The following is a 25,812-nucleotide window of genomic DNA, read 5'->3' as shown; positions in this document are numbered from 1 at the left end:
GTGTGGTGGCTCATGCCTATAGTTCTGGCTACTTGGGAGGCTGAGGCAGGAGGATGGTTTGAGTCTAGGAATTTGAGGCTGCAGTGAGCTATGATAATACCACTGCACTCTAGCCTGGGTGACAGAGTGAGACTATCTCAAAAAAAAAAAAAAAAAAAAAAAAATTGACTTTGGCAGTGGGTCCTTCTTTTTAGTGTCCTTCACAAATTTCCCTTTTTTATTCTGTTACCTTAATGTTTTGATTTGGGGGTAGTTAGTGTCCATTTTTGACTAATTTTCTGCTTCCTGTAGGTGATTTTATATGCTCTGGGGTTTTACCTGCCTCCTTTATACTGACAGTACCTTAATCTTTCCAGCCGAATCCTTTCACCTGAGTGCCATGTATTTGATGTCATGGGTATTCTTCAGAGACCTCAAATTCCGCATGTCCTAAACAGAACCAATAATATCTCCTCTCAAACGTTGCCTCCTTTTATATTCTGCGTTGTGGTTATGAAAGGGGTTGCTGTCTCCAAATACCCCCCTCCTCCTTTCCCTCCCTCCCACTCAGCCTTAGTGGGGTCTGTTGCCAAGTCCCACCTGGTACTCTTCAGAGCGGCTGCTTCCTTTCCTCCCTTCCCGCTGGTGTTGCCACCTACCTAAGCCAGGGCTGTTGTCTCAGTGTGAGGATGGGGGCATCATTTCCCACAGCCACCACCAGAGTTATCCTTTTGAGCCTTTGATCTGTGGATCTTATGTCTCTGGCTCGCCATGTCCCTCAAGACAACTCCAAACTTCTTAGAAGACCACTCAGTTCCTTCACAGTCTGGCCCCAGGACCCCCCTTTAGGACCCTTCTGCTGTGCTGTGCGCTCCAGCTACATGGGACTCCTGGTTCTTCCAGAACATCTGGGGCTTTTCATCTTCTTGGGGATTCTTCTGGATCCTTCTTGGAAATGTCCTCTCTCCCCTTTTACTTGGAGAACTCATACTCGTTCCTTCTGCGTCCAGCTCACATGGTTTCCTCCTGTGAGGAGCGTTTCTCTGTCTCCTTAAGCAGGTGGGGGCTCTAGCATAGCACCTTCCACACCAGTGCTGGTTATTTGTGTGTTTATGTTATGAACCACTAATTCCTTCAGGGCTGACCTCCTCATCTTTTTTCCTCCAGTGCCTGCTGTCATACCAGGCACACAGTAGACGGCCTGTGAAAGAATGCGTTGTTAACGTCACACACATCTGTTCGTTTCTAATCCTTATGGAATAATCCTGTAAACTCATCTGAAGCACATTTCCTGCCTTACTTCTTCAATTAGGCTTGCTTTTCCGAGGACGGCATTCGGCACCAGCTTCATCACCACATGGATGTCCTGCGGGAGCTGTGCAAAGAGCTGACTTCACAGAAGAGTCAGCAAGAAGTGCAGAGAGCACTCAAAGATTATGAACAAAAGACAGAACGACTTCTGAAATGCGCTTCCGAGATTCACACGGCGCTGCAGCCCACGACAGGAGGCGCGTCGAAAAACGAGCTCCTCCTTCATAAGAACAGCTCTGCTTCAGGGTAAAACGAGATGAAGCCTTTTGCAAAATCAAATGACATTAGGCATTATTTATTCTCTTTTAAGTTTCATTTTTCTTAGTCTAATATGCAATTTTGATTCCTTCCTAGGGGGACCACGACCACATCTGAGAACAGAGGAAGGGATTTCCACAGTGAGGGGCCATTTGCAAAATCAGATAACCAGCCATCAACCGAAAAGGTGGTAAATGTGGATAATGTGTTTTAGAAGTAAACCCAATGGAAAGGCTAGGGGGACAACAATCCACTTCTCATTAATTAAGTGTTGGTTTTAATTATCTGATTGTTTCTATCAACTGAGAATACCTACTTACATAATGCAAGGAAGACTGATTTTCAAAGAATTAGGATGCAATGAACCAAAGCTATAGCGAGCATAACCTCATCTTCCTCTGAGTATGCAAACAGTTCTTTCAGACAGAGACCATTCTGGAGCATTATGAATGCACACTGTGTACATTGCTATGGAGGGTAGGAGAGGTTCAGCTTGAGCTGCACACATGCCTCAGTTTCAGTGAGACGAACAAGTTCATTTATTGTTTACTTTTTCCTTTTCCTCATTATCATGTATTTTATGTTCTTCGAGAATTGAATTTTCTAAATTCTTAAAGTCTAGGTAATTTGGCACTTACTGTATATCTGCCCAAGACTACTAGTCAGAATGTGCGGGGTGGGGAAGGAACAAGGTGTGTTTGTTTTCAGAGGTTTTCTCCTACATGTCGGGCTTCTGTCTACTTTTGACTGTGTGGTCTCAGGCAGGAACAACATTTAGGGCTTGGGAGAGTCTTATACCATGCTGTCATACCAATTAGAAGGCGAGACTCAGTCTAATAAATCTCCTCTGTCCTATGGGAAGACTTTTCTCAGAGCTGAGACATCTCAAACAAATTGTATTCTCTCTTGGTTTGGGATATAAAGAATCAATGATATATCTTTGAGCATAAGGCATTTATCTTTTCCCAGTAATTAAGTATGTTTAAGATAATATGTTTACTGTTTTACATATTTGCTTAGGCAGTGGAACCAATTACGAAATTTAACCTGGCATCAGAGTTAAAGCCTCAACAAGAAGAAAGCATTACAGAGACGTACGAGAAGGATCACAGTGCATCTATAAATACTTTACTAGAGAGGTAAGCTCTTTTCAAATAGCTGGAAAATCCATAAAAAATCTTTCATGAATGCAAACATATTATGCTTTTTAGTAGTTTTGTTTTCCTTTATTCTAGCATGTAGTCCAGTAACTTAAACAGAGATTCCATGGGATTTCTTCATGTACAATTGACACTAATTAAAAAAATTTTGCCATATTTTAAAAATTAAGCACTATAATATTGCATTTAATTTTTTTCTCAGGTATGATACACACAAAGAGATTCTTGAATTACACCTGCAAAACAACGCATTCAGGATTACTTCTGACTTCTCTACTGAAAAGGAAAGGAGTAGTTCTTGTCTGCAGGATAAACTGACAGATCTACAGGTAATTACTAAAAATATTGTTTTTGTGGTTATCTCTTTTGTTAGAAAATAATACCACCATGGGCATAGACATCACCATTTTTGTTGAGAGCACGTATGCTAAATGTTTCCAAAGAACTCTTTGTTGGTTTGCATTTCTAATATCACCTTACTCCAGAAAGTGATTTGCTTTCAAGTACTAAACCCAGGAAAGACTTTGATGTAGGGTCCTAATTTATTGCCTGTGTTCTAATCTGGTACAGCAGATATTGTGGCTTGAAAAGGTTTTTTTGGTTTGTTTGTTTGCTTTTGTGCGTAGGGGCTTCAGATGAATTAGTCAAAAACACGTTTGCAGGCACTTGCAACCTGATCCTTAATTGCTCCAAAATTAACAAACCAGTGACTCTGAATATTAGTTTTAGTCATTTATCATCTTGATGAGATTGTCACATCGTCTAAAAGTGCTGTGCACCAATTGTTGACTGTGTGATGTTGGGCATTAAGGGGCAGACAGTGGAGGTGTTTTCACTCCAAATGATGGGTCATCTTCCTGCAGAGAAGTATTGCAATACTCAGGAGCAAGAGAAAGAATAATCTATCAGTGGTGGGTACACACATCATAAGCTCTACAAATAAGTGTCTTCCTAATTTTGAAGATTATCTGTGCATTGCAGCATAGCACTCTTGTTGCATGCTTGTGAGTGCACTCGAGTGAACCCTCGCAGGTGGGGAAAAGGGCCCTGGGTGGCTCCTACAGTGTCCTCTCATATTTTCTAGCTTCCTTCATTTCATTGTGACAGGTCTCAGTCACACTCTACTATCTGGCTCCTCTCTACTTTTCATCTGATATGCAAAATTAATGTGTTAAAATCCCTATTGTTCAAGTGATGGATTTATCATGTTTTCATCACAATTAAGAAACTATCTGGAGACCTTTCCCCAGTGACTCAATAATGAGCTGGTTAGAAAGTTGTACTAATCTTTGGGGAAAGTGAAGAACAAATTACACTACTGATCTCTCAGTAGGATTCTGTAGCAGTGCCTTTAAAAAAATAATAAAAGCACAAAGCAAGGAGGTGGAATACTATAGAATTATAGGTATTAATTATAGATCATAAGCTAATTTCATTCTCTTCTTGTTTGTGTAGAAACAGTTTTCGTTCACTCCAATTTTCTTTTAGAAGGTAACAAAGATTTACTATATAGAGAAAATAGAATATCTGTTCTTATATCTATATGTATCTTTCTAAATTGTATTCTGTGTCTCTACTTTTAGGGGAAGGGAGTTTGGATACCATTGACAGCTGTATTGTCGACTGCCTTAACTTCATTGAGTGGGTCCTCTGAGAGCATAGTTAATGTCATTCTTCCCTAAAGGATAGTTCACTTGTAGGTGGTTGGAAGATATTTTGAAACAATTTTCGGAACACATTGTGTTTGCTCCCACAGTTGGCGACTGTCTCATTTTGTAAGAATTGTGGCTATTACCCATTAGTTGATACATTAATTTCTATGTTTCATCCAGGTCTTAAAAAATGAAACTGATGCTTGCTGGAAAGAGTTTGAAATCACTTCATCGCAGTTAGAAAATCTTGTGAGTGACGAAAAGAAGCCTTTTATAGTTAAAGACAGAGACAGATTAAAGGGAAAGGAAAGAGAGCTTCAGATGACACTTAATGCCAGGTAAAATTCTGAGATATGTTAGCCATAAATTTAATAAATTTGCTAAATTTTAAAATGATCTTTTAAGCAAGGCTATTACTATACTAAGTGTGTTATTTTATTTAAATGTCTCAACAACCATAAGAGAGGTTACCATTATGATTGCCATTTTAGTGAGAAGGAAAATGATACTCAGGTTAAATAATACAACCAGGCCATACTAGTAACTAGAGACTTAAAGGGACCTTAAGGTCTGACAGGTTCCTAAGGCCATTGAAGAAACACACTCTTCCCACTGACTCCTCTTGGACATGACTTTGGCCAGGTCACATAGCCTTTCTGGGCATTGGTTTCTTCATTTCTGAAACGAGAGCACTGTCATTACCCCATATACATTGGCGATATATATCCAGGACATGTTCCCATTTTATGTAGGAAGAAACTGAGACACAGAGTCAATATATCACCTATCCATATGCACACATCTCAATTTATTACCAGTAGAGCCTGTTCTTTGAACTTCATTGTATTTCCAAATAACAAATTATCCCATAATTATAATAAAATAATTATGTGGTTTCTTAGTCATCAAAGTGAAGTTAGATTGCAATCAGTATTTTTATTTCAAAGAAAGGGAAAGCCTTTGCTTTTTCCAAACGTTTGATGTGTTTCACAATTTTCCATTCAGTGTGATATCTGTTAAACTATTAAGACTGCTTGGATATTGAGACGCTTTTGAGAGTGAAGGGAGAAATCACTAATAGTGATCTGTACTTAGTATTATACCTGTTTTTATTGAAGAATTATATTTCTTGGTTAAATAATGGTGTTACTATGTTTTGTAGGATACAATTCTGCTGTATTTTCCCTTCATGTCTGGTTTATTTTTTTACCCAGAATGGAGTCTTTAGAGACAGCACTACAGATTGTGTTACCTGTGGAGAAAGAATTGCTCCTCCTACGTGGCTTGGACCTGCCCCTGCAGGAAATGACCATCCAGGAATTTTACCTCATTGATGCTGATGGCATTTATCAAAACCTGAGGGTAAATATATATTCTCACATTATGTTTACAGAATAATCCATCCTTCAGAGATTTATAGATATTTATGAGTCATTAATTATTCATCATAGTATAGATTTTGAATATAAGCCATGACAAAAAAAAATCTTCAATAATTTAGACTTGTTATTTATTTCTCAGCTCTTTAATTCCTTTACTAATTTGGAGGTAGCTACCCTGGAGTAAATAATGGCATATTTTCTTTGAATTCAAAATGAAGCCTTATTCATGAATACCTTCTTAAGTGACTGAATTCCTAAATATCATACTAGAGTTGTATGCTTAAACTGGCATATTATATAATTTTCTTATTCCAAATCTCATCTTGAAATCCAAGATATTTATTTTATTTTTCAGATTATAAAATAGATTCCTCAGCTGTTCACTTTCTGATTATTTGCTTTGAAGCAATAGATTTATATACTTGTTTTCTTTTGGGGATTGAAACATCAGGAAGGGTCTCAGATAGTGAAACAACAGGCCCATCTGAACATTTGTAATTAAAATGTTTCCTTATGTTGAAACTGACAGCTTTGGTTACATTCAGAAGCATTTTACTAGATCAGATCTAGTCAGGTAATTTGGAGTTAGTTCCCGGTGTACACGCTTTTTTCTGCCTGAGTCTTTTTAGCTCTTTTTACTTTTATTTTAGAATATCGAAGATTCCATAGCAAAGCAGATTGAAATATGTAACAATTTAGAAGAGTCTGGCAACTTTGTATTAAAGAAATTACACCCATTGGACCTACATGCAATGCAGAATATTATAGTGAAATGCAAAACACAACTGGAAGAAATGAACCACAAGGTGCAGACAATTGGAGATGCCCTCAAAGCTCTGGAAGATTTTTTGGCATCTCTCAGAATGTCTAAACTCCCTGTTGAGCTTGTTACAGGCCATTCGGCCTCAGATCCACAGGCGACATCAGAAAATACTTTGACAGTAACAAATAAAGAGGAAGAAATTCATCTGATGAAAGACAATGCCAGACATTTGGATGAACGTTTGAAAAAGCTTGATATGAACTTGAAAGATGCTGAATGGGGTGAAGACACCTCCTGTGAAAAACTTTTTGATGCTGTGTCAATACAGTTATTTGAGACACATGGCTTTAGTGTACAGGAGGAGCTCACTGAGGAAAACAAGTTACTAGAGGCTTGTATTTTCAAAAATAATGAACTCCTTAAAAATATTCAAGATGTACAGAATCAAATCAGTAAAATTGGTCTTAAGGATCCTACTGTTCCAGCTGTGAAACATCGGTAGGTATTGTTCCTGTCCATTTCCATCCTAGGTGACACTTTCTGTATGTTCAAATACCTATTAGGTGAAACAAATCCTTCCTAGGTCTGTCTACTTCTATTCCATCCCACTCTATCCAGTAGTGTTCAGTGTGCTTTTCTGTAGACTTTTCAAGCAAGCTTCCTTTTTGTTTGTATTGGGCCTTTACAAAATGTTGGTTAATTTTTTTTTCTCTTTAAAGTGTGTCTTCTCATGGGCAAAGGAGTGGTGAAGTCAGATGTGCATAAAGTACTGTACATGAACTACTTTAAAATCCCCTGTACTTCTGTGTTTACTATGGAGTTCTGTTAAGGCCGGAAGACTGGCAAACTCCACACTTGATATTTGAGAAACCAGGGGTGGCAGATCTTGTCCCTGCTTCTTCCTTAGTTATTTGGTCTCCCCCTCTCCTTCTAGCACCGATTTAGGGTGGTGTCTGAGTGGGAGGACAAAGGACTGAATTTAAGAGGTAGCTAAGGTCAGTGTTGATTCTAGAGACCGAGAAGAATTGGGGTAGACTGAGATCAGTGACCTTCTGTATGCCTACTGCTATTTTGATTCCAGTATGGCCTGAAAGCTAAAATGTTAGCAAGAGTCACTTCTGTGGAACTCCTCTCCTCTTGCTAAGTCTTTTCCACTTTCTGTCTCCTCCTCTGCCCCCTTCTCATTCCTTAGGCTCAGCAGTCTCTTGAGGGGTCTTTAGCTGGCCAAGCCCCTCGGTATAGCTAAGTGTACCCTTCCCTCTGAAATTTCCCCATGCCCTCATTCCCAATGAGACTCTCATTCCTGGAGCTCCCAGTTAGTTCTTAATGAGGTGTTGAACTAATTATTAATTTAGTTATTTAACTAATTATTAATTTAGTTATTGCTTTAATAGATTTTAAAGATTTTATAGATCCATAAATAATAAAGACATATTTACATGTAAATTAAAAACCATATGTTTATAAATAATAAATTACTTTGATTATTAATGTAGTTACTAATAGAAAAAATATGTATTGTGTGCCAGGCACTGTTTTAGGTATTGGGGATACAGCAGTTAACAAAATAGACAGAATTTCTTGCCCCTAGTAGAGCTTATTATCTAGTGGGAGGAGCAGGATATTTAGCACGTCTGGTGGTGATAACATTATGAAGAAAAAATAAGTGAGGAAGGAGGAGGGGGTTGTAATTCAATAGGGCTATCAGGGAGGCCTTACTGAGAAGGTGACCTCGGCATCAGATGAGAAGGAGCAAGCCACGTGACTAGCTGGAGGAGGAGCCGCCTGGGCTGAGGGAGCAGTAGATACCAGGGTCGGTGTGTTTGAAGAGAAGGTACAGCAGGAAGAGAGAGGGGGTGGCGTCAGAAATAGAACGGACGGGATGTGGCTTAGCTCATGCAGGGCCTTGTGGGACATGTGGTGACTTTGGCTTGTCCTTTGAGTGACATGGGAAGTCATTGGAGGGTTCTGAGCAGAGGGAAGTGATGTGGTTTTCATCATGACCGCTTCTCTCTGGCTGATGTGTTGAGAATGGACTGTAGGAGTCAGGAGACACAGGAAGTCTGGTTTGACCTATTGCAGTGATCAAGGGGAGGGAGATGGTGGTGTGGACGGGGGGTGGGGGTGGGGAGTGGAAAGAAGTGTTACATTTTTGTGTATGTATTGAAGACAGAGTCCAGAAGATTGGTTGACACATAGACATGAGGTATAAATGGAAGATTGGAGTCAAAAATACCTCCGAGGTTTGATCTGAGCAGTGAGAAGAATGGAGTGACCATTAACTGAAATGAGAAAGACTGGAGTTTGTCGGGTACTGAATGAAAGATCCATCAGGTGTGCTCAGTTTTAGAAAAGATAGGATCGAAATATTTATTTGACCCTCAAGTGGTGATATAAGAAGACTTAAAAATAGATGGCATCAGGAGTCAGGGAGGGCTGGGCTGGAGGTAAACTGTTGTGAGTTTTCCTCATTTTGGAACGGTGTTTCAAGCCATGAGACTGGATGAGACTGCTGAGGGAGTGAGTTCAGACAGGCAAGAGAAGAGGTCCAATGCGTACGTCTCTGGGCTTTCCATACCGAGAGGTCAGGGAGATGAGGAGGAACCAGCCAGACACTGAAGAGGAGCAGCCAGGGTAGTAGGGGGGAAATCACGAGAGTCCTGGGGCCGCGTGAAGAAGGCATTTCAACAAGGAGGAAGTGATCAGCTGTGTCACATGCCACTGACTAGTGACACGGGGTGAAAATTGAGAATGGAACAAGGATTTGCCACGTGGAAGCTATTGGAGGTCTTGCTGAGCAGTTTTGGTGGAGCAGTAGGGAGTGCAAGCCTTAGGAGAGTGGAGAGAAAAGTGGAGGAGGGAAGCAGAGGCAGTGAGCAATTTAGCGATTTAGACCTAGACGGGTGGAGTTAATCCCACCAGGATTGGTCTACCCTTAGTTAAATGGCTCTTTTTTGATATGGGAGAGCTTTGTACACAGGGAGAAGTTCAGGATTACCCTGGCCTTTTCCTTTCTCCGTGGCTGCCCTACCCTTCCTCAGGAACCCTGCGTGCAGATCAGCCCTCCCTCTCCTCCCCCCACCTCCTGCTCGCTTCCCCACGCACCTGCACACACATCTTTTTCTCTCTCACTTTCGTCTCGTATGCATAACACACCTTTTACAAGTGTGCTCATCACAGAAAAGCATTACTGCTCGTGGTTTTGTATGTTTGTTATATTTATTTAAAACACCAAATTAGTATTCTGGAAATGCAAAGAGCCTCTTGATCTCCATAATAGAAATGTGTAATTTTGGCATGAACCTCAGGGGGATGAATTAAAGTTCGTTGGCTCCCCAAATTACCCATAGTTGTGTTGACTCAAACTGGTTAACTGTTGGCTATCAAACTTTTCTCATTCACAATCAAGGAAAAAATCACTAATCCAACTGGATAAGGATCTGGATGAATATGAAGAAGAGAAGAAACATTTACAAGAAATGGCCAATTCTCTTCCACAATTCAAAGATGGCAGAGAAAAAACCTTGAGTCAACAGTGCCACAGTACCGTCCTCCTGTGGGAGAATACAAAAGCTTTGGTGACCGAATGGTAAGGAAAAAAATATCCCTCCTGAATCTGAGAAAGTGTCTATAGCACAGTTAAGTTTTGACATTTTTATGTTGAAAACACGTAAGGGTTTCACACTGGAGCTCCCAGGGCGAGTCCTGGGACAAGACCTAGAATCGTAGATTATAGCCAGAATGCACCTAAGAGGTTCTCTACGAGGGATAACAAGTACACTCTATAGTATGGTTATGCTAATTGTCATCCCACCTGAATTAGTTTCCTATTGCTGCCATGACAAATTACCACAAGCTTAGTGGCTTAAAAAGAAAACAAATTTATTACCTTATACTTTTGGAGGCTGGAAGCCCTAAAATCAAGTTGTGTTCCTTCTGAAGACTCTAGGAGAGACCCAGTTCCTTGACTTTTCCGTCTTCTAGAGGCCTCCTGTTATATTCCTGCCATTCCTGCATCTTTACAGCCAGCAGCTGGCGTCTTTACACCTCTCTCTGACCTCGGTTCTGCCGTCACATCTCCCTCTTTGACACCTTCTCCTGCCTCCTTCCTAGAAGGACCCTCATGATTACACTGGGCCCTCCCTGGGTAATCTCTATTTTAAGATCTTTAATTTAATCACCTCTGCTACGTTCTTTTTGCCTTGGGAGGTAGCAGGTAAGGCAACTTTCACAGGGTCCAGGAATTAGCACATGGGCGTCTCTGGGGGTGGACAGCGTTACTCTACCGCGCCCTCCTGCTTTTCAGTGGCTGCCTATCCGTAACCGCCACCTTTCCTGCAGAGTCCATGCTCATCTCCAAAGTTTTCTGCACTGTGAAGACCGTGACCTATCAGTCCCAGTTGGCAATTCTTACTTTTTTAAATGTGACATTATTTCTTACTCTGAGGGATTTGGCTCTTTGTGTGATTGCTTGCATTTCCGGTTGTCAGTTTGGCTGGGTGTTCTCCATCCTTGCTTTCTCTCCTTACTGTCTACGCAGGTTGGGGCCTGGGGGGAGGCTGATTCCCACCGACTGCAGCTCCCAGGCCGGGGATTCCAGTTGGGCTAGGAAGTGGGGGGTACCAGGAGGAGATGAGAGGGCAAGAAGAGAGAGAGGCCAGGGTCCCCTTTGTTTCAGTGTGTTGTTCGGGCAGCTCCTGATGTGTCCTTCTGTGTGGCTCGGGGGACTGTCCTCCCTTTCCTGTTGCAGCAAGTGGTACCTACTTGCTGTAGCTAGTCCCCGGGGGCCTCAGCCCCTGGCAGTTTCCCTTAACTCTGCAGACCATCAGAGGCCCTTTCAGCATCCTTTCTTCAGGATTCCATCTCAGTACACCCCCTGTTTCCTACTGGAACCTGAGGGTACAGAAGTCAAGATAAAGCCTGTGTGTGGCATTTGATCTAGTCAGCCCTCTGGTTTTACTGAAGAAAGAATTGCGATCCAACAAGGCCAAAGTAACTCATCCAAAGTCACAAGACTAATGAATGAGTGCCCAGCTATATTAGAGCCCAGGCATCCTAACTGCCACATTATCTGTACTGCTTTACTTTTTCAAAAGGGTTAAATCTGGAATGAGTAGAGAAGACGTCCTCATAAACAACCTGTGACTTACTGAATTAATATGGAAATAGTCTCCTAGAATAATCCTAGGGAGGAACCATTTTCTAAGATGTCTTTTGGTTAATGGTGAAATTGAGATACTGATTCCTTAGGGTTATGAGTCCTGTGTTTCTTTCCAGAGCTTACACTGGGTGACATTTTAACACTGATCTGGTGCCAGTACTAACCCAGCAATTGTACCCTCTGTCAGATAAATATATGCACCATGATTCTTAGGTTAAATTGGTAAAACAATATTATAAACCATGTGAAGAGGAAATTTTTTATCAGTCATTAATGTTAAATACTTACAAAGAGAAAGAATGGTTTTGTTATTTGTAGACATTTAACTGTTTTATATTTTTTCTCTTCATAGTCTAGAACAATGTGGAAGAGTTTTGGAGCTCTTAAAACAATATCAGAATTTTAAAAGTATCTTGACAACTTTGATTCAGAAAGAAGAGAATGTCATCTCCCTGCAGGCTTCATACATGGGAAAGGACAACCTGAAGAAAAGGATAGCAGAGGTGAGTCCAGGTCCCAAAAAACAATTTCGGCACAGTGACCTCATTTATGAGCCCGACAGTAAAGAATATTTTGAAAGAAGTTACCAGTGACTCTATTTTATCAGGTATCTAAGAATTTATTAAATTTATCTCCCAGGCTTGGGACGAACTAGTCCCCAGGTTGCTGCTGGTTCACTTTTTTTTTTTTTTTTTTTTCTTTTTTGAACTGGTGAACAGGAAGTAATTTTTTGGGTTTTGCTACTGGGGCTGTGGTTCTGCAGGAGCCTGGAGTTGCCCCTGCTGCTACCTCTGTGAGGTTGAACAGCCTTTGCATGGGGCTTCTATCTAAAAAGAACCTATGTCTTCATTGTAGACTTGAGAGGATGAAATTAGTAAGAAAATCCTCTCTGTTGTTAGTGGACAAAGGAAAAATGATGTTTTATTTCTTGTTTTCTATAGAGATGTACTTGCTTATCTCCCCTTGCTCTGTCTGTGTTCATAGCTCACTAATCTCTGTTTCATATTCTAAGCAGAATGACATTTTTGGACACTAGGTGTCATTATTTTCTATGGTTTTATGTAGTTATCAACCAGAGATGCAGATGAATGGAATAGCTGGGAAAGAATATACTACACTACACTATATGACTACACCAGGAAGTTGCTTTTTCTGTTGATGTTATGAGTACTAAGCTAAAGTGCTTTCAGGGTATCAAAAGTGTCTGTGAAATGTAGTCTGCTTGATATACCTGGATGTTGGAAAGCAATTTTATTAAACTTCCCAGTTGCTGAGAGCAACGTCATTGGAAGTTTAAATAGATCAGATTGTTATAATTTAGTCTTTATCTAGAACTACTAACCCTGAAGCTCTAGTGACACCCAGAGTGTGAGGAATAGCCCTTGTCTGGGACCCAACTTCTCAGACTCAGTTTCTTAGATCAATCAGAAAGAGTTCCGTTTGGTTGCCAGTTGTACCATATGTGACTATGAAACTGATTTACTATTGGACTTCATTGAATCCACCAAGTCCATGAGCAGAGTTCAGAGTCAGTCGGAGTTGCTCAGGTGCAACCTGTCTGGTTCCATCCAGCGGAGGCAGCTTTTGGGTTTGTCTGGTTTGGGGATCTGGGAGGATTCTGTCCTCATTCTTGTAGATTTAAGGAGCTCTGGTTTCCTTGGTTCTCAGAGAATCCAGCATGTTCAGCCTTGCAAGATACCCTGGGGCTTGTGTCCCAGTTCACATAGCCACCCTTCTGCTGTGCCCCTGATACAAACCATCCACCTCGTACTCTTGTTTCAGGATCAAGGTCTCTCCCTTCAATACATCCTGAGACCCTGCCTTGTATACTGACCAGATATCTAGTCCCTCTTGACTTGCAGCTTTGCTTTGTTTATGCAAATCTGCCCTGGAGCCCTGCCGTAGCCCCCTTAAGTGGCATCTGTTACAAGCAGTAAGCATCCCTTTCCTGAGTCAGTGAGGTAGCATCTGTAAAGTACCTAGCAGAGGTACCTAGGTGCAGTGCCTGGGACTTAATCAACATCTTAATGCGCATTAGCTACGATGCCCCATACTGTGTGTGCCCCATCTACAGCTCTTCCCACTACCTCGTAACTGTATAACCCCATAACTGGCAACTACTTTCTGGATAAGTTATTTATCTGAGTAATAAAACCTGCCCCCATAACCTACAGGCAGGCAGCCCCTCTCCTGGGTGAGTCTCTCTAATGGGAATCTAGGGCCTATCTTGACCATTCTGCCATCATTAGCTCCTCTATGGCCATCATAACAGGACCTCACCTCTGTCCTCGGCTGTGCTCAGTGGCCCCAAGCCCAGAGCCTCTCCAGAAAGTCAACCTCTGGTTTTCTACCAGGGTACAGAGGGAGGTCATCTAACCAGGAGGAGGACCTGAGTCTAAATGTGTTTCCCTTAAAAAATGTCATCCAATCTTCCTGTTGGTGGCTGATTCTGAATGTCTGCCTTCACAGGTAGCTCGAGGTAATTTCTAGCCTTTTTCTAGATTCTGTGACACGAATGGACTTACTTCTTATTGGCTTCTCCCCTTCACCCTTCCCTCTACCCCATCTCCTCCCAGGCTAGGGTTTCAGCTTTCTCTGGTTAAGTCAATTATGATACCACTCATTCTTCAGCTCTCCGGCTCCCCAACTTCCCATCTCTCACCTGAGAGCATTCTTGTCCTCTCTTCTCTTTGTACTTGTGGGTTTGTTCCATTTTTTTCTTTTCTGCCATTAAAGTAGCATTTGGGGAGAGAATAGAGACAAATGTGTATACTCGATCCACCATGTTAAACTTGAAGTGTAGATGATGTTTTTATTATGAATTAATAGAAGAATATAAAATAAAAACTAAAACCCCTTTCCACTAGGTGTCTTATAACGATAACTGCTTAGTATATGTATGTGTTGTGTATGTGTGTGTATACAGTTTTGAGTTCTGGATTGTTCCTTTAACTTTATAAGCATTTTCTATATGTTTGTATATATATGAATAGAAAATAATTTGGGCAATATTTTAAAATATTCTATTAGAGATTCTTAATTATTAATCCATAGACTTTATGAAAGGGAGAAATGCTTTCAAAAACATTCTTAACTTAGGAAATAAATGCTCTATTTTGGGTAACTAATTATAGCAAGATCTGTGATGTTATAGGCATGATTTTTCTTCAAAGAGCTGGTGAGCAGAGATAAGCTCTAATGGCAAATATACCACATTGCATTAAATCTTAGATTATACCAATTATAAGACACATCTCAATTTCTGACATATAAATAACATGAAAAAATAGTTGATGACAATTGCATCATGCCATTAATTGTAGAACACATAAAATATCAGAATTTTTTTCAGATTTTCCTCAAATAATTAACTACATGTAAATTTTTAATATAATTTCTCATAACAAATATATATTCTCTCAAGGTTGTAAATCTACAGTTCTTGCAGGATAACTGTTAAACCAATCCTCTAAATATTACAAAAGAGTTCCTTTATTTTTATTTTAGATATATATTTATTTTTAGATAGATTTAGATAGAAAGCCAGCTTTATGATTACAGAATATGGAATGAATATAGATTTAACTTACAAATATAGAAACTGGCATTTTATATTTGCCAACCTTCTAATTATCTTTGTTTTGAACAAAACATAACAGCTTATCCAGTTCCTTGCCACTTATGACAAAGAACCACTGTAACAAGAGCTTCTTGGTTCCTTAATAAATAACATTGTGACTTTTCATTTCAACAGTAATTTTAAGCATGGATAAATCAAAGAATGTGGACTTTTAATAAATTATTACTATATATAGCATTCATATTTATATATTTATAATATTTAGTAATATAATTTATTTAAACATACTCCCATACATGGAAATTATTATAAATTTTGAAATTTTTACTACTTGGATTAATGCTCTAGAGTGGAAAGAATATCTTCAATAAATGTGATAGCATAAGGCTTGCAATAATATATATCAAACTCATAGAAATTAGTGAGAAAAACATTATGATCCTAATGTATATTTGTATATAGTAAGTAAATTGACAATTATTAGTACAAAAAGGGGGATATAGTTCCATTTCATCAGTAAGCAAAGGAAACCCAACTATTTGAATGATATCTTTTTCTACCTTTCATATCAGCACAGCTTTTGATAGTTGACAAAATGAGCATTCCATTGCTGGTGAGAGAGTATATCATACTACCCTTTTAGAAAACACTGTGATGCTATTGTTCACGATCTTTGAAAATCTTTCTAGCATTTGACCAGATATTTTAACTTCTGGGAATTAATCCTAAGGATATAATCTTGCATGTGGAAAACATTTAATAACAAAGATATTCATTGTAACACTTTACAGATTCACTAATTTCCTTTTTCTTTACTGATCTACCTATACCTCCTCCTGGCCAATAAATGATTTTCCCCAGAAGCCAAAATCTCTGAAGCCATAGAAATTGGTTGTATTTCCAAATAGGATTACTGTATGGGCTTGAGGTTTTAGGTAATACCACTGCTACTAATGAAGTGTTACTGATGATGATGATGATGGTGATGGTGATGGTGATGATGATACTTCTACCATTGTTGGCTTGGTCATTGTGTGCTGGGTCTTCAGTGTAGGTGAGTGGAGGAGAGAAGATGGATGCAAAATGCTGATCCCAAGGAACCGTAACTCCTCTAACCTGTTGAACAATAAGGAAGCAACGTGAAGCAGAAAACAAAAATGTATCCATGTGTTGAATTTTCCATGTACACTAATCCTGCCTATTCATGAGTACAGTCTAATTTACATTTTTGAATTTGCACAGTTATATTAGCAATTTGCTTCTGTAAGAAGGAAAAAAAAGTGCGGCTAGGTTTACTTTGCTTTGTACTCCTTGCTCAACTGTAAAGGCTTGGTTGTAAAAGGTATTTTCAAAATTAATAAAATAACTGTAATTACCTTTAGGAAATGTATAACAGCCCAGGCATTTCTTAATTTATTGAGAATTCTATATCTAGCATGGTGTCTAGTATATGGTCACTTTATATATTTGCTGAAATAATAGGTTATTTTGTATAGAAGATACAGAAGTTTTAGTATATTAGTGTTTAATGTTTAATTCTCTTCTCAGATTTTTTGGAACTGTCTAGGAAAAGGAAGTTTTAGTACTGATTGCTAACATAACCTGCAGTTAATTTTGCGATGACTTAGGTGCTGTCTTCAGAAACAGCCAATTCTGTAGTATGAATCTTTATGGTGCTTTGCACCAGTGGCTGGAATATGATACCACTGAGAACTTTTGTTCTTCAAAACCATAGAAACCTGGATGTTTATCTAGGATATGGTGACGAATTTCTGCTCTTCTTTAGTGAAAGACAGAAGTGCAAAAGTCAGGTTAGAAGACTGGAATGTCAGGGAATGATTCAAGTTTGGGAAATGTCAGAGTGGGCCTTTTTCCCTTTATTTTACCTCTTCCATTCATTATAGAACAAAACCCAGAGTTCCTGCCAATGCTAAAAGTACCCTCTCCTACCCTTTCTCTTCTCTTCACCCAGTGGTGACTTGGACCAGTGTAACAAGAAAGTTCTTTGCAGGTTTAAAAAAAAAAAAAAGAGGAGATCTATATATTTCATTTAACTGAACAAGCATTTATTATGCTTCAATGCAGAGTCCTGAACCGGGAGAAAGATGTCTTTGGTTTGGATCTCAGCTCTGCCAATGTATCAGTTTAATTTCTTAAATTAAACTTTTTATTTTGAGGTAATTGTAGATTCCCATGCAGTTGTAAGAAATAATACAAAAAGATCCCATGTATTCCTTTACTGAGTGTCCACAGTGGTAAAATCTTATAAAACTATAGAATATCACGATCAGGATATTGACATCGATACGGTCAAGATAAAAAGCATTTCCATTACCACAAGGATCCCTCTTATTGTTATTTTCTAGCCCTGTCCACTTCCCTCCTACTCCCACCCCTTCTTAATCCCTGACAATGGCTAATATAGTATCCATTTCTATAATTGTCATTTCAAAATGTCATAGAATGGAATCACATGATATGTAACTTTTTGGGATTGGCCATTTTCACTCAGCATTATTCTCTGGAAAATCATTCAGGTTCTTGTATGAAATGATAGTTCGTTCCTTTTTTTGCTGAGCACTATTCCATGGTGTGGATATACCACAATTTAACTATTCACCCACTGAAGGATGTCTGGATTCTTTCCAATTTTTCAATATTATGAATAAAGCTGCTATAAACATTGGTGAAGGGGCTTTGGTAGATATAAGTCTTTATTTCTCAGGGATAATGCCCAGTAGTATGGATGCTGGGTATATGTTAATTGCATGTTTATTTTTTAAAGAAACTGTCAGACTGTTTTTCAGAGTGGCTGTGCCATTTTACATACATGTTTTTTCTGCATTAACTGATATGATTGTATGGTTTCTTTTCCATGAGCCTGTTAAAATGGTGGATTGCATTGATTTTTTGGATGTTGAACCAGCCTTGCATTCCGGGAATAAACCTTACTTGGTCATGGTGTATCATTCTTTTTATATATTGCTGAATTCTATTTGCTGATATTTTGTTAAGGATTTTTGTGTATACATTCATGAGGGATATTGGTTTTCAGCTTCTCCCTTTCTCTGGTTTTGGCATCAGAGTAAAACTACTTTCATAAAATGAATTGAGAGTGTTTCTTTCTCTTCTGTTTTTCAGAGGAGATTGTGTATATTTGGTGTTAACTCCATTTTATTTATTTACTTATTCCCTCAACTCCGTATCTGCCACTCACAATACAGACCAGGCACAGGGCTGGGCTGGGGTGTATATGAAGTAGGTTTATTGTGCTTCATCTTTCTTTACAGTCAGTGCAAGAACACAGCTTGTGGTAAGCACCAGGCTGCCTACCTCCTACTTAGATGTTTGGTAGAATTCTCTAGTGAAACCATCTGAACTTGTAGATTTCTTTTGGGGGAGTTTTTATATAATTCATTCAATGTCCTTAGTATTAATAGTGCTATTCATGTTATATATTTAATATTGCATGAGTTGTAGTAGTTTGTGTTTTTCAAAGTATTGGTGCATTTCCTCTAAGTTTTCAAGTTTATGTGTGTAGAGTTATTTGGAGCATTCCCTTATTATCCTTTTGATGTCTGTAGTATCTGTAGTGATATCCCTATTTAATTCCTAAAACTGGTATTGCTTTCTTGTCTCTTTTTACTTTGTCAGTCTTGCTAGAGGTTTGTCAACTTTACTGAACTTTTCAAAGAACTAGCTCTTTGTTTTATTGATTATCTCTAATGTTCTGTTTTTAATTTAATTGATTTCTGTTATTATTTCCTTCTTTTTGCTTGCTTTGGATTTATTTTATTTATTTATTTTTTAAAAATATGGAATGCTTCATGAAATTGCATGCCATTCTTGTGGAGGGGCCATGCTAATCTTCTCTGTGTCATTCTAATTTTAGCATATGTGCTGCTGAAGTGAGCATTGTTTTGGGTTCATTTTGTTGTTTTCTTAGGTTATTGAAGTGGTAGCTTAGATTATTAATTTGGTACTTTTCCTCATTTCTAATGTATGCATTTAGTGCCATAACTTTCCCTCTTATTAATATTTCATCTGTGTTTCACAAGTTTTGGTGCTTTATTGTCATTCTATTTGATGTATTTTAAAGTTTCCCTGAGACTTCTTCTGTGACCCAGATTTAGAAATATGTTGTTTAGTTTCCAAGTGTTTGGAGATTTTCCTTTTGATAAAATAGTATCTAACCTTTCATGTTAGAAATTATGGTGTTTGAATTATGAAAGATTAAACAAGAAGTCGTATTAAAGATGTTTTAGAATTCTTTTTTTTTTGTTAACTCAAATAAGCACTTCAGGTTCTTTGACATTAAAAAGACGATTTCTATTAGAGGAATATTAGAAGTATGATTTTTTAATGCCGTTAAATGGGGGTGCTTTTTTGGGGTAGAATTTTATTTCACATGGATGAGAAATGTGGTTTTAGATCATTATAAATATTTTGTCATGGAGAATGGAAGGAAATTTGAGTGTAGGATCATCATTGAACCAGTGGTTAGGATTCTAAAAACTTTTCATTGAAAAAAGTGAGATGATAAAAGCCTGCTTTAAAGACGAATGATGTAAGAAGGAATTATTTTTCATGTGATATTGTTTTTAAAGCTGAATAGCCAATGATAGAGTTGCCATTCTTAGCTGTTTGTCTATGGTAGTATATAAAAAAAACTTTCATATCTTTTTTACAGATTGAAATTGTCAAAGAGGAATTTAATGAACATTCAGAAGTTGTAGACAAGATAAACCAGATCTGCAAAAATCTACAATTTCATCTAAATAAAATGAAAACTTTTGAAGAGCCCCCTTTTGAGAAAGAGGCTAATATTATTGTGGATAGATGGCTTGATGTATGTGATAATTTAATTGACTGCAAATTCTATTTTATAACAATTAAATTGATCTTTTTTGTGTGTATCTTTAGTATTTTTATCTCATTGCTAAATTAAAAAATACTCATTGTAAAAATATTCAAATAATATAAAGCTTATAGCTTAGGAATTAGTTTTTCCCAGAGTTAGGCACTACTTCCAGGTGTAAAAATACACACTCAACTTACCTGAAATAAATTAGTAAATGTATTGCCCGTTTATGCAGGATGTTGATGTTCAACTGCATATTTAATACATTTTTGGTTGAGTAGTAATGATATTTTTTGTCAGTTACAAACTAAGAATTTACTGTGTTAAATTTTTATCTGGGGTTTTAAAAGCACCTTTTTAAAGAAAAAATTGTGGCATAGAAATTAGGAAGACTATTGATTTGAATTGCGTATAAACTATAGCAAATCAGCTAAGGTTTTTTTTCTTTAAGGTAAAGAACTACATAATTTTTTTACATATTTTAAGCAAATTTTTTATTAAGGAATAAAGCAAATTACTTAGCCAGTAATGGCAAACTAAAATTTTATTTTAAAACAATGATTTTCATGCTTTCACTACTACATATTTTATTTATGTTTTAAAATTATGGTAGATAAATGAGAAGACAGAAGACTACTATGAAAATCTTGGTCGAGCACTGGCTTTGTGGGACAAACTTTTTAACTTAAAAGATGTCATTGATGAGTGGATGGAAAAAGCCCTTCAAAAAATGGAATTACATCAACTGACTGAAGAAGACAGAGAAAAGCTGAAGGTAATTTAACAGAAATAAAATATATACTTTTTTGTACATAGTTGCCGTTTTAATATTGAGTTTGCTTTCTTGGAGCAAAGTAGAAAAATCACAAAGAAATCTTTTATTTTATTATCCTTTAAGAAGGACCTGAATTCTGTGTTTCCTTTGTGATATCCAGGAAGATGCTGGCAGGTATTATTAGTTTGGGGTTCACAGCCACCCAAGGGGTTCATAGATAAAATGAACTTGGATGGGAAAAGATTGCCTTTTTATGTAAATAAATGTCTAACTAAAATGTAGCATTTATTTCAATTATGAATATAGTCAACAAACATAAAGTGTGATCAATATGGGGGACTCTTTTATCAAGAAAATCACAGGACCAGATGCGGTTGCTAATGCATGTGATCCCTCCTGGCACTTTGGGAGGCTGAGGCAGGAGGATGGCTTGAGGCTAGGAGTTTGAGACCAAACTTGGCAACATAGCCAGACCCCATCTCTTAAAAAAAAAAAAAATTAGCCAGTCGTGGTGGTGTACGCCGATAACCCCCCAGTTACTCAGGAGGCTAAGGTGGGAGGATTGCTTGAGCCTGGGAGTTAAAGCCTGCAGAAGCTGTGCTCACACCACTGCACTTCACTTGGGCAACAGAACAAGACCATCTCTCTAAAACACAAGAAAACAAAACAAAAAGCCTAAATGTTTTTGGATCATTTTCAGTTGTTGCAGTTATTACCCTTATAGTAAGTCTACTGCTACATTTTGTTATTGAGGGTATTAATAGAGAAACGTACTTGTAATGTATATATCACAAATTGTTTTTAATACTTTGATAATTATATCCCAATGTTTCCATTGTAATTCTAGGTAATTTGTATGTATGTTTTATTTTTAAAGTATTATTATGCAAAGAGTCCATAGGCTTCACCAGATTGCCAAAGGAGTTGGTAGTATAAAAAAGGTTAAGAACTCCTAGCAGAAGCCCCAACAAAATGCATAATTATTCCCTGGTGGTTATCTAGATCCCAGGAGTCAGCAGATTTTTTTCTTAAAGGGCCAATCTCAAGTTGTGGCATTTGGAAAGGATCAAAGTTGTCTTTCTTTTAACTCTAGGGAGAATTCTTTCTAATTGCTTACTTGTTTACATATTATTAGTTTGGATCATATAAAATTGCCGTCTTGCTAGGTGAGAAAACAGTCAACTGTTGGCAGTTATATGTGGTTCAAAAAATATAAAATGTATGTTAATGCTTCAAATCTTATTTTGACTCTAATTCTTGCCGTTTTATTCATTTTTTAATTCTTGTATTCATTTTTATATATTTGGGAAAAGTTTGTAAAATGTTTGGAGATTTCCAGTTTCCTGGATATGGTATATGAAGTAAAACTATGATTTCCTAAGTAAAAATGAATAATTTCTAAGAGTCCTTTAAATTTGTTTTGAATTACAGGTTGTTTAAAAGTGTGCAGTTAAGATTATAAACTGCCATTCTGTGGGCCAATTTCTGCCAAAGTTCTATGTGTGTGCGTGTGTGCACATGTGCACCCGTGCAATTTATATGCACATATCTATGAAGTTTAATACATTTTTTTGTGGCACGGGCCTTGTCTGTATTGTCTTAGCTAGAAAGACACTCAGTTATAGCATTTGCCCAAACCCCAAATCCACTTAAGTTTGTAACTTCCAGGACTCTGTCAAGAAACAAGGGATTAGGGGAAATTGAAGGGCTTTCTCCGTTTTTATATATCAATAATAGTAATTATGATTATCATAAAATAAGGTAAGAAATACAAAGCTGTTATTATTTAAAATTATGTGTTTTAGGAAGAGTTACAAGTCCATGAACAAAAAACTTCAGAATTTTCTGGAAGACTGGCTGAAATACAGTTTCTGCTTCAAAGTAGTGAAATACCTCTTGAGTTGCAGGTAAGGGAATTTTTTATTTAAAAGTCCCAATTAAAGATTCTCTATAGCCTCTAAAATAATGTTCATAAACCATGCATTCTAAGTCGTAAAGCCTAAAATAAAATTAGGATCATTATTTATTCAATCTCTATGTTAAGTCTAACCAAATTTTAATAGTTGGTGTAGCTAAATATATTTTTTCCACTTTTAACATATTAGAAGAATATGGTTCAAGTGAGGCTAGGTTTTTTAAATTGCTAGATGGAGAAATAGAGAGATTGCTCCAAGTATGATTTTCTGTTGGTGTGAGAGATTTGTTTCAGTTTTATTTAGATCAAAGCACATAGTGGTTGAACATGAGCTCTGGAATCCAGACTAGGTGAGGTTCTGGCTGTACTGCCTACCAGCTTCGTGATCTTGGACAATTTACTTAACCTTCCTAAGCCTGTAGTTTGTACATGAATCGCTTACCACGATGCTTTGTACATAACACATACTCAATAGATGCTGGCTATTTAATTTTTTCTATAGGTTTTAATCTTCATCTATATGTTTTTCTATATGTTTAACCTGATGAGTGTCATGAGATAGCAGCTCAGTTGGTATGCTAGATGAAATTTAGGGGGAAGGATTCAAATTAGTCTCTTAGAAAAAAGAATGTCAATTTCAGTTTTTTTTTTTTTTCCCGTGTTACTCTTTATTCCTTTAAAAGCAACATTAGAATTGGTATGTCGGTGATGTAGAACAATGAGAAGAATTTATTTCACATTGAAATGAAGCAATCTCAACTCATTCTCTAGCAAGTCAGTTGTCTTAAACCTTGTTAAATAAGGCCCATTACAGTACTTCATATGTTTCATGATTTCAGGTCATGGAGTCCTCTATTTTGAACAAGATGGAACAAGTAAAAAAGTGTTTAACAGGAGAACCCAACTGCTCTGCACTCAGTGGCAGCACCGCCGAGCTAAGGGAGGATCTTGACCAAGCCAAGACCCAAATTGGGATGACTGAATCCCTCTTAAAAGCCCTGTCTCCTTCCGACAGCTTGGAGATCTTCACTAAACTAGAGGTGCTACCCAGCTGCTTGTCTTTGTGGTTCAGATTTATTTTCACAATTATTTTCAATGGTCTTGACCTCTTGAGGTTAATACAAATAGAGAAAAAAGAAAGAAAAAAAAACTCAGAAAAACAGCGTGGGTTTCTTTAGCATTTTCACCTTTGAATTGCTTTGTGGACAATAATTATTTGATATTAAATTGCATTGTATTATACATTTACTGGCAAAGAGAAAGCAAATCCACTTGAGAAAATCAACTAGATTTTTGCAAAATAATTGAGATCTAATATACTTGGTGTAAATTGAGCCTGTTTTAAGACTTAATGGTGGTTATTTGCTTATATATTTAGGAGATACAACAGCAAATTCTACAGCAAAAGCACAGTATGACATTACTTGAGAATCAAATAGGTTGTCTGACTCCTGAACTCTCTGAATTGAAAAAGCAATATGAAAGTGTCAGTGATTTATTTAATACCAAAAAAAGTGTTTTGCAAGATCATTTTTCTAAGTTACTGAGTGGTGAGTGCAATGTTTCTCTTACTTTGTTTCTGGGATACTTGAAGAATGAATATAGTGCTGTGGACACAAAGAGTAATTTAAGCCTGCCTGGAAGATGGTGTATACAGACTATATTTAAAGAAATAATATCCAGATAAATCTCTTTTGGGGGTGGGGGGCAGAGGTGGGCAGTGGGGAACACTCATCTATGCCTGACATAAATAACATCTATTTCTTTCAGGCTCAAAGTCTTTATTTCTTTATGAAACTAACTCACCAACGTCCTAGTGTTTGACTTGTTCCCTGGTCAAACCTGGTCAGTGAGCCTGGGGACGTATCTGTATTCAGGCTGCCCTGGCAGGTGTCTTTGGGTGCCCTGTATGCTTGCAAAGGAGGTTTGGTGTAGAAGATACACCACAGTTACTTTCTAGGCTGTGTTAGCCCTCAGAATTGGGTTTCAGAGTTTATTACCACTTTACACAATGACTTGTACTCATGGCTTGGAAAGCAAGTTCCAAAATCTCTCATGTGAACAAGGAATATGTAGTCTTCCTTGAATGAATAGAGCTTTTTTTTTTTTCCCCTACAGATCAATGCAAGAACTTTAATGACTGGTTCAGCAACATAAAAATGAATCTTAAAGAATGTTTTGAATCATCAGAGACAAAAAAGAGTGTGGAACAGAAGCTACAGAAACTTTCTGTAAGATATATATGTGTACATTTTAATTAAAATTTATCCAAACTAAAATATTGGAGGCATAGAACTGTATTTAAGTAGATAAGATAGTAATTACTAATTACCAAGACATGATATTCCTAAATGATCTGGCTTTTTCCCATATATTTTGGAACTCTGTTTACTGGTTAAGTATGAAAGTGGCTTCCACATTTCTACTTTCACACTCGTTCTAAGGTGCTGTTTAATTTAGTGTGCCCTGGAGAATTCAGTTGTGCTAAAACTATATTTGATAAAAAATAAAGACTTTACCTGATTTGGACTTTAAAATCCCCTTGAAAAAGGTCTCTTGACCTTTTATACATCTTTTCCCGGTTATATTTCTTTTAAAAATTACAGTTGAACTTTAATACACTGCTTATCGGAGGATAGCTTGAAACAAAAGACTGTGTGCACGGGGTCATTTAAAATGTCTATGGCACCCTTAAATCTTGATCACTTTAGGGTAGATTATCTAACACTTTAATGTGTTGATGATACGTCAAGTTCTTAAGCTTATCGATGGCACTAAGTGTTCTCTGTTTAATTCCTTGCTTTGATGGTACCATTCTTTTACTGACAGAATCACCTTTCTTCTCTTTTTAAAATTTGAAATCTCATCTTTTTTGTTTGTTTGCCTTTAATTTTGTCCATTGCATGGGCCTCAGCAATTGTGACACTCAAACCTTGAAACGCAAACACTGATACATAATTCTGATTGGGACAAAGTTAAATAGAGAATAGTCTGTTCAGTTTTACATATTGAAAG

General features: G+C 37.6%; 1 protein-coding gene and 2 non-coding genes across 8 annotated transcripts in view; 1 reads left to right on the top strand and 2 right to left on the bottom strand.

Annotated features, from left to right (window-relative positions):
- The window catches only part of SYNE2 (spectrin repeat containing nuclear envelope protein 2), a 297,352-nt gene that overhangs the window by 108,620 nt on the left and 162,920 nt on the right, over positions 1-25,812 (top strand). For all 6 annotated transcript variants that reach the window (XM_045565891.1, XM_045565887.1, XM_045565883.1 and 3 more), the window contains 15 exons: positions 1,292-1,536; positions 1,645-1,735; positions 2,569-2,687; positions 2,911-3,037; positions 4,541-4,698; positions 5,575-5,722; positions 6,393-7,003; positions 9,915-10,094; positions 12,019-12,169; positions 19,937-20,095; positions 20,721-20,882; positions 22,688-22,789; positions 23,637-23,837; positions 24,176-24,347; positions 24,916-25,028. In XM_045565891.1, coding sequence (XP_045421847.1) covers positions 1,292-1,536; positions 1,645-1,735; positions 2,569-2,687; positions 2,911-3,037; positions 4,541-4,698; positions 5,575-5,722; positions 6,393-7,003; positions 9,915-10,094; positions 12,019-12,169; positions 19,937-20,095; positions 20,721-20,882; positions 22,688-22,789; positions 23,637-23,837; positions 24,176-24,347; positions 24,916-25,028 — 2,739 coding nt within the window. The remainder of the gene's footprint in view (positions 1-1,291; positions 1,537-1,644; positions 1,736-2,568; positions 2,688-2,910; positions 3,038-4,540; positions 4,699-5,574; positions 5,723-6,392; positions 7,004-9,914; positions 10,095-12,018; positions 12,170-19,936; positions 20,096-20,720; positions 20,883-22,687; positions 22,790-23,636; positions 23,838-24,175; positions 24,348-24,915; positions 25,029-25,812) is intronic.
- On the bottom strand, positions 18,445-18,576 carry LOC123630882. The gene has a single exon (XR_006732822.1). It is a non-coding gene; the product is annotated as a small nucleolar RNA SNORA51 (small nucleolar RNA).
- On the bottom strand, positions 19,056-19,162 carry LOC123631134. Its single transcript, XR_006733007.1, has one exon. It is a non-coding gene; the product is annotated as a U6 spliceosomal RNA (small nuclear RNA).

This window comes from Lemur catta, chromosome 1, assembly GCF_020740605.2.
Source record: "Lemur catta isolate mLemCat1 chromosome 1, mLemCat1.pri, whole genome shotgun sequence".
NCBI classification, from domain to species: Eukaryota; Metazoa; Chordata; class Mammalia; order Primates; family Lemuridae; genus Lemur; species Lemur catta.
This window is presented reverse-complemented; position numbering and strand designations above follow the sequence as displayed.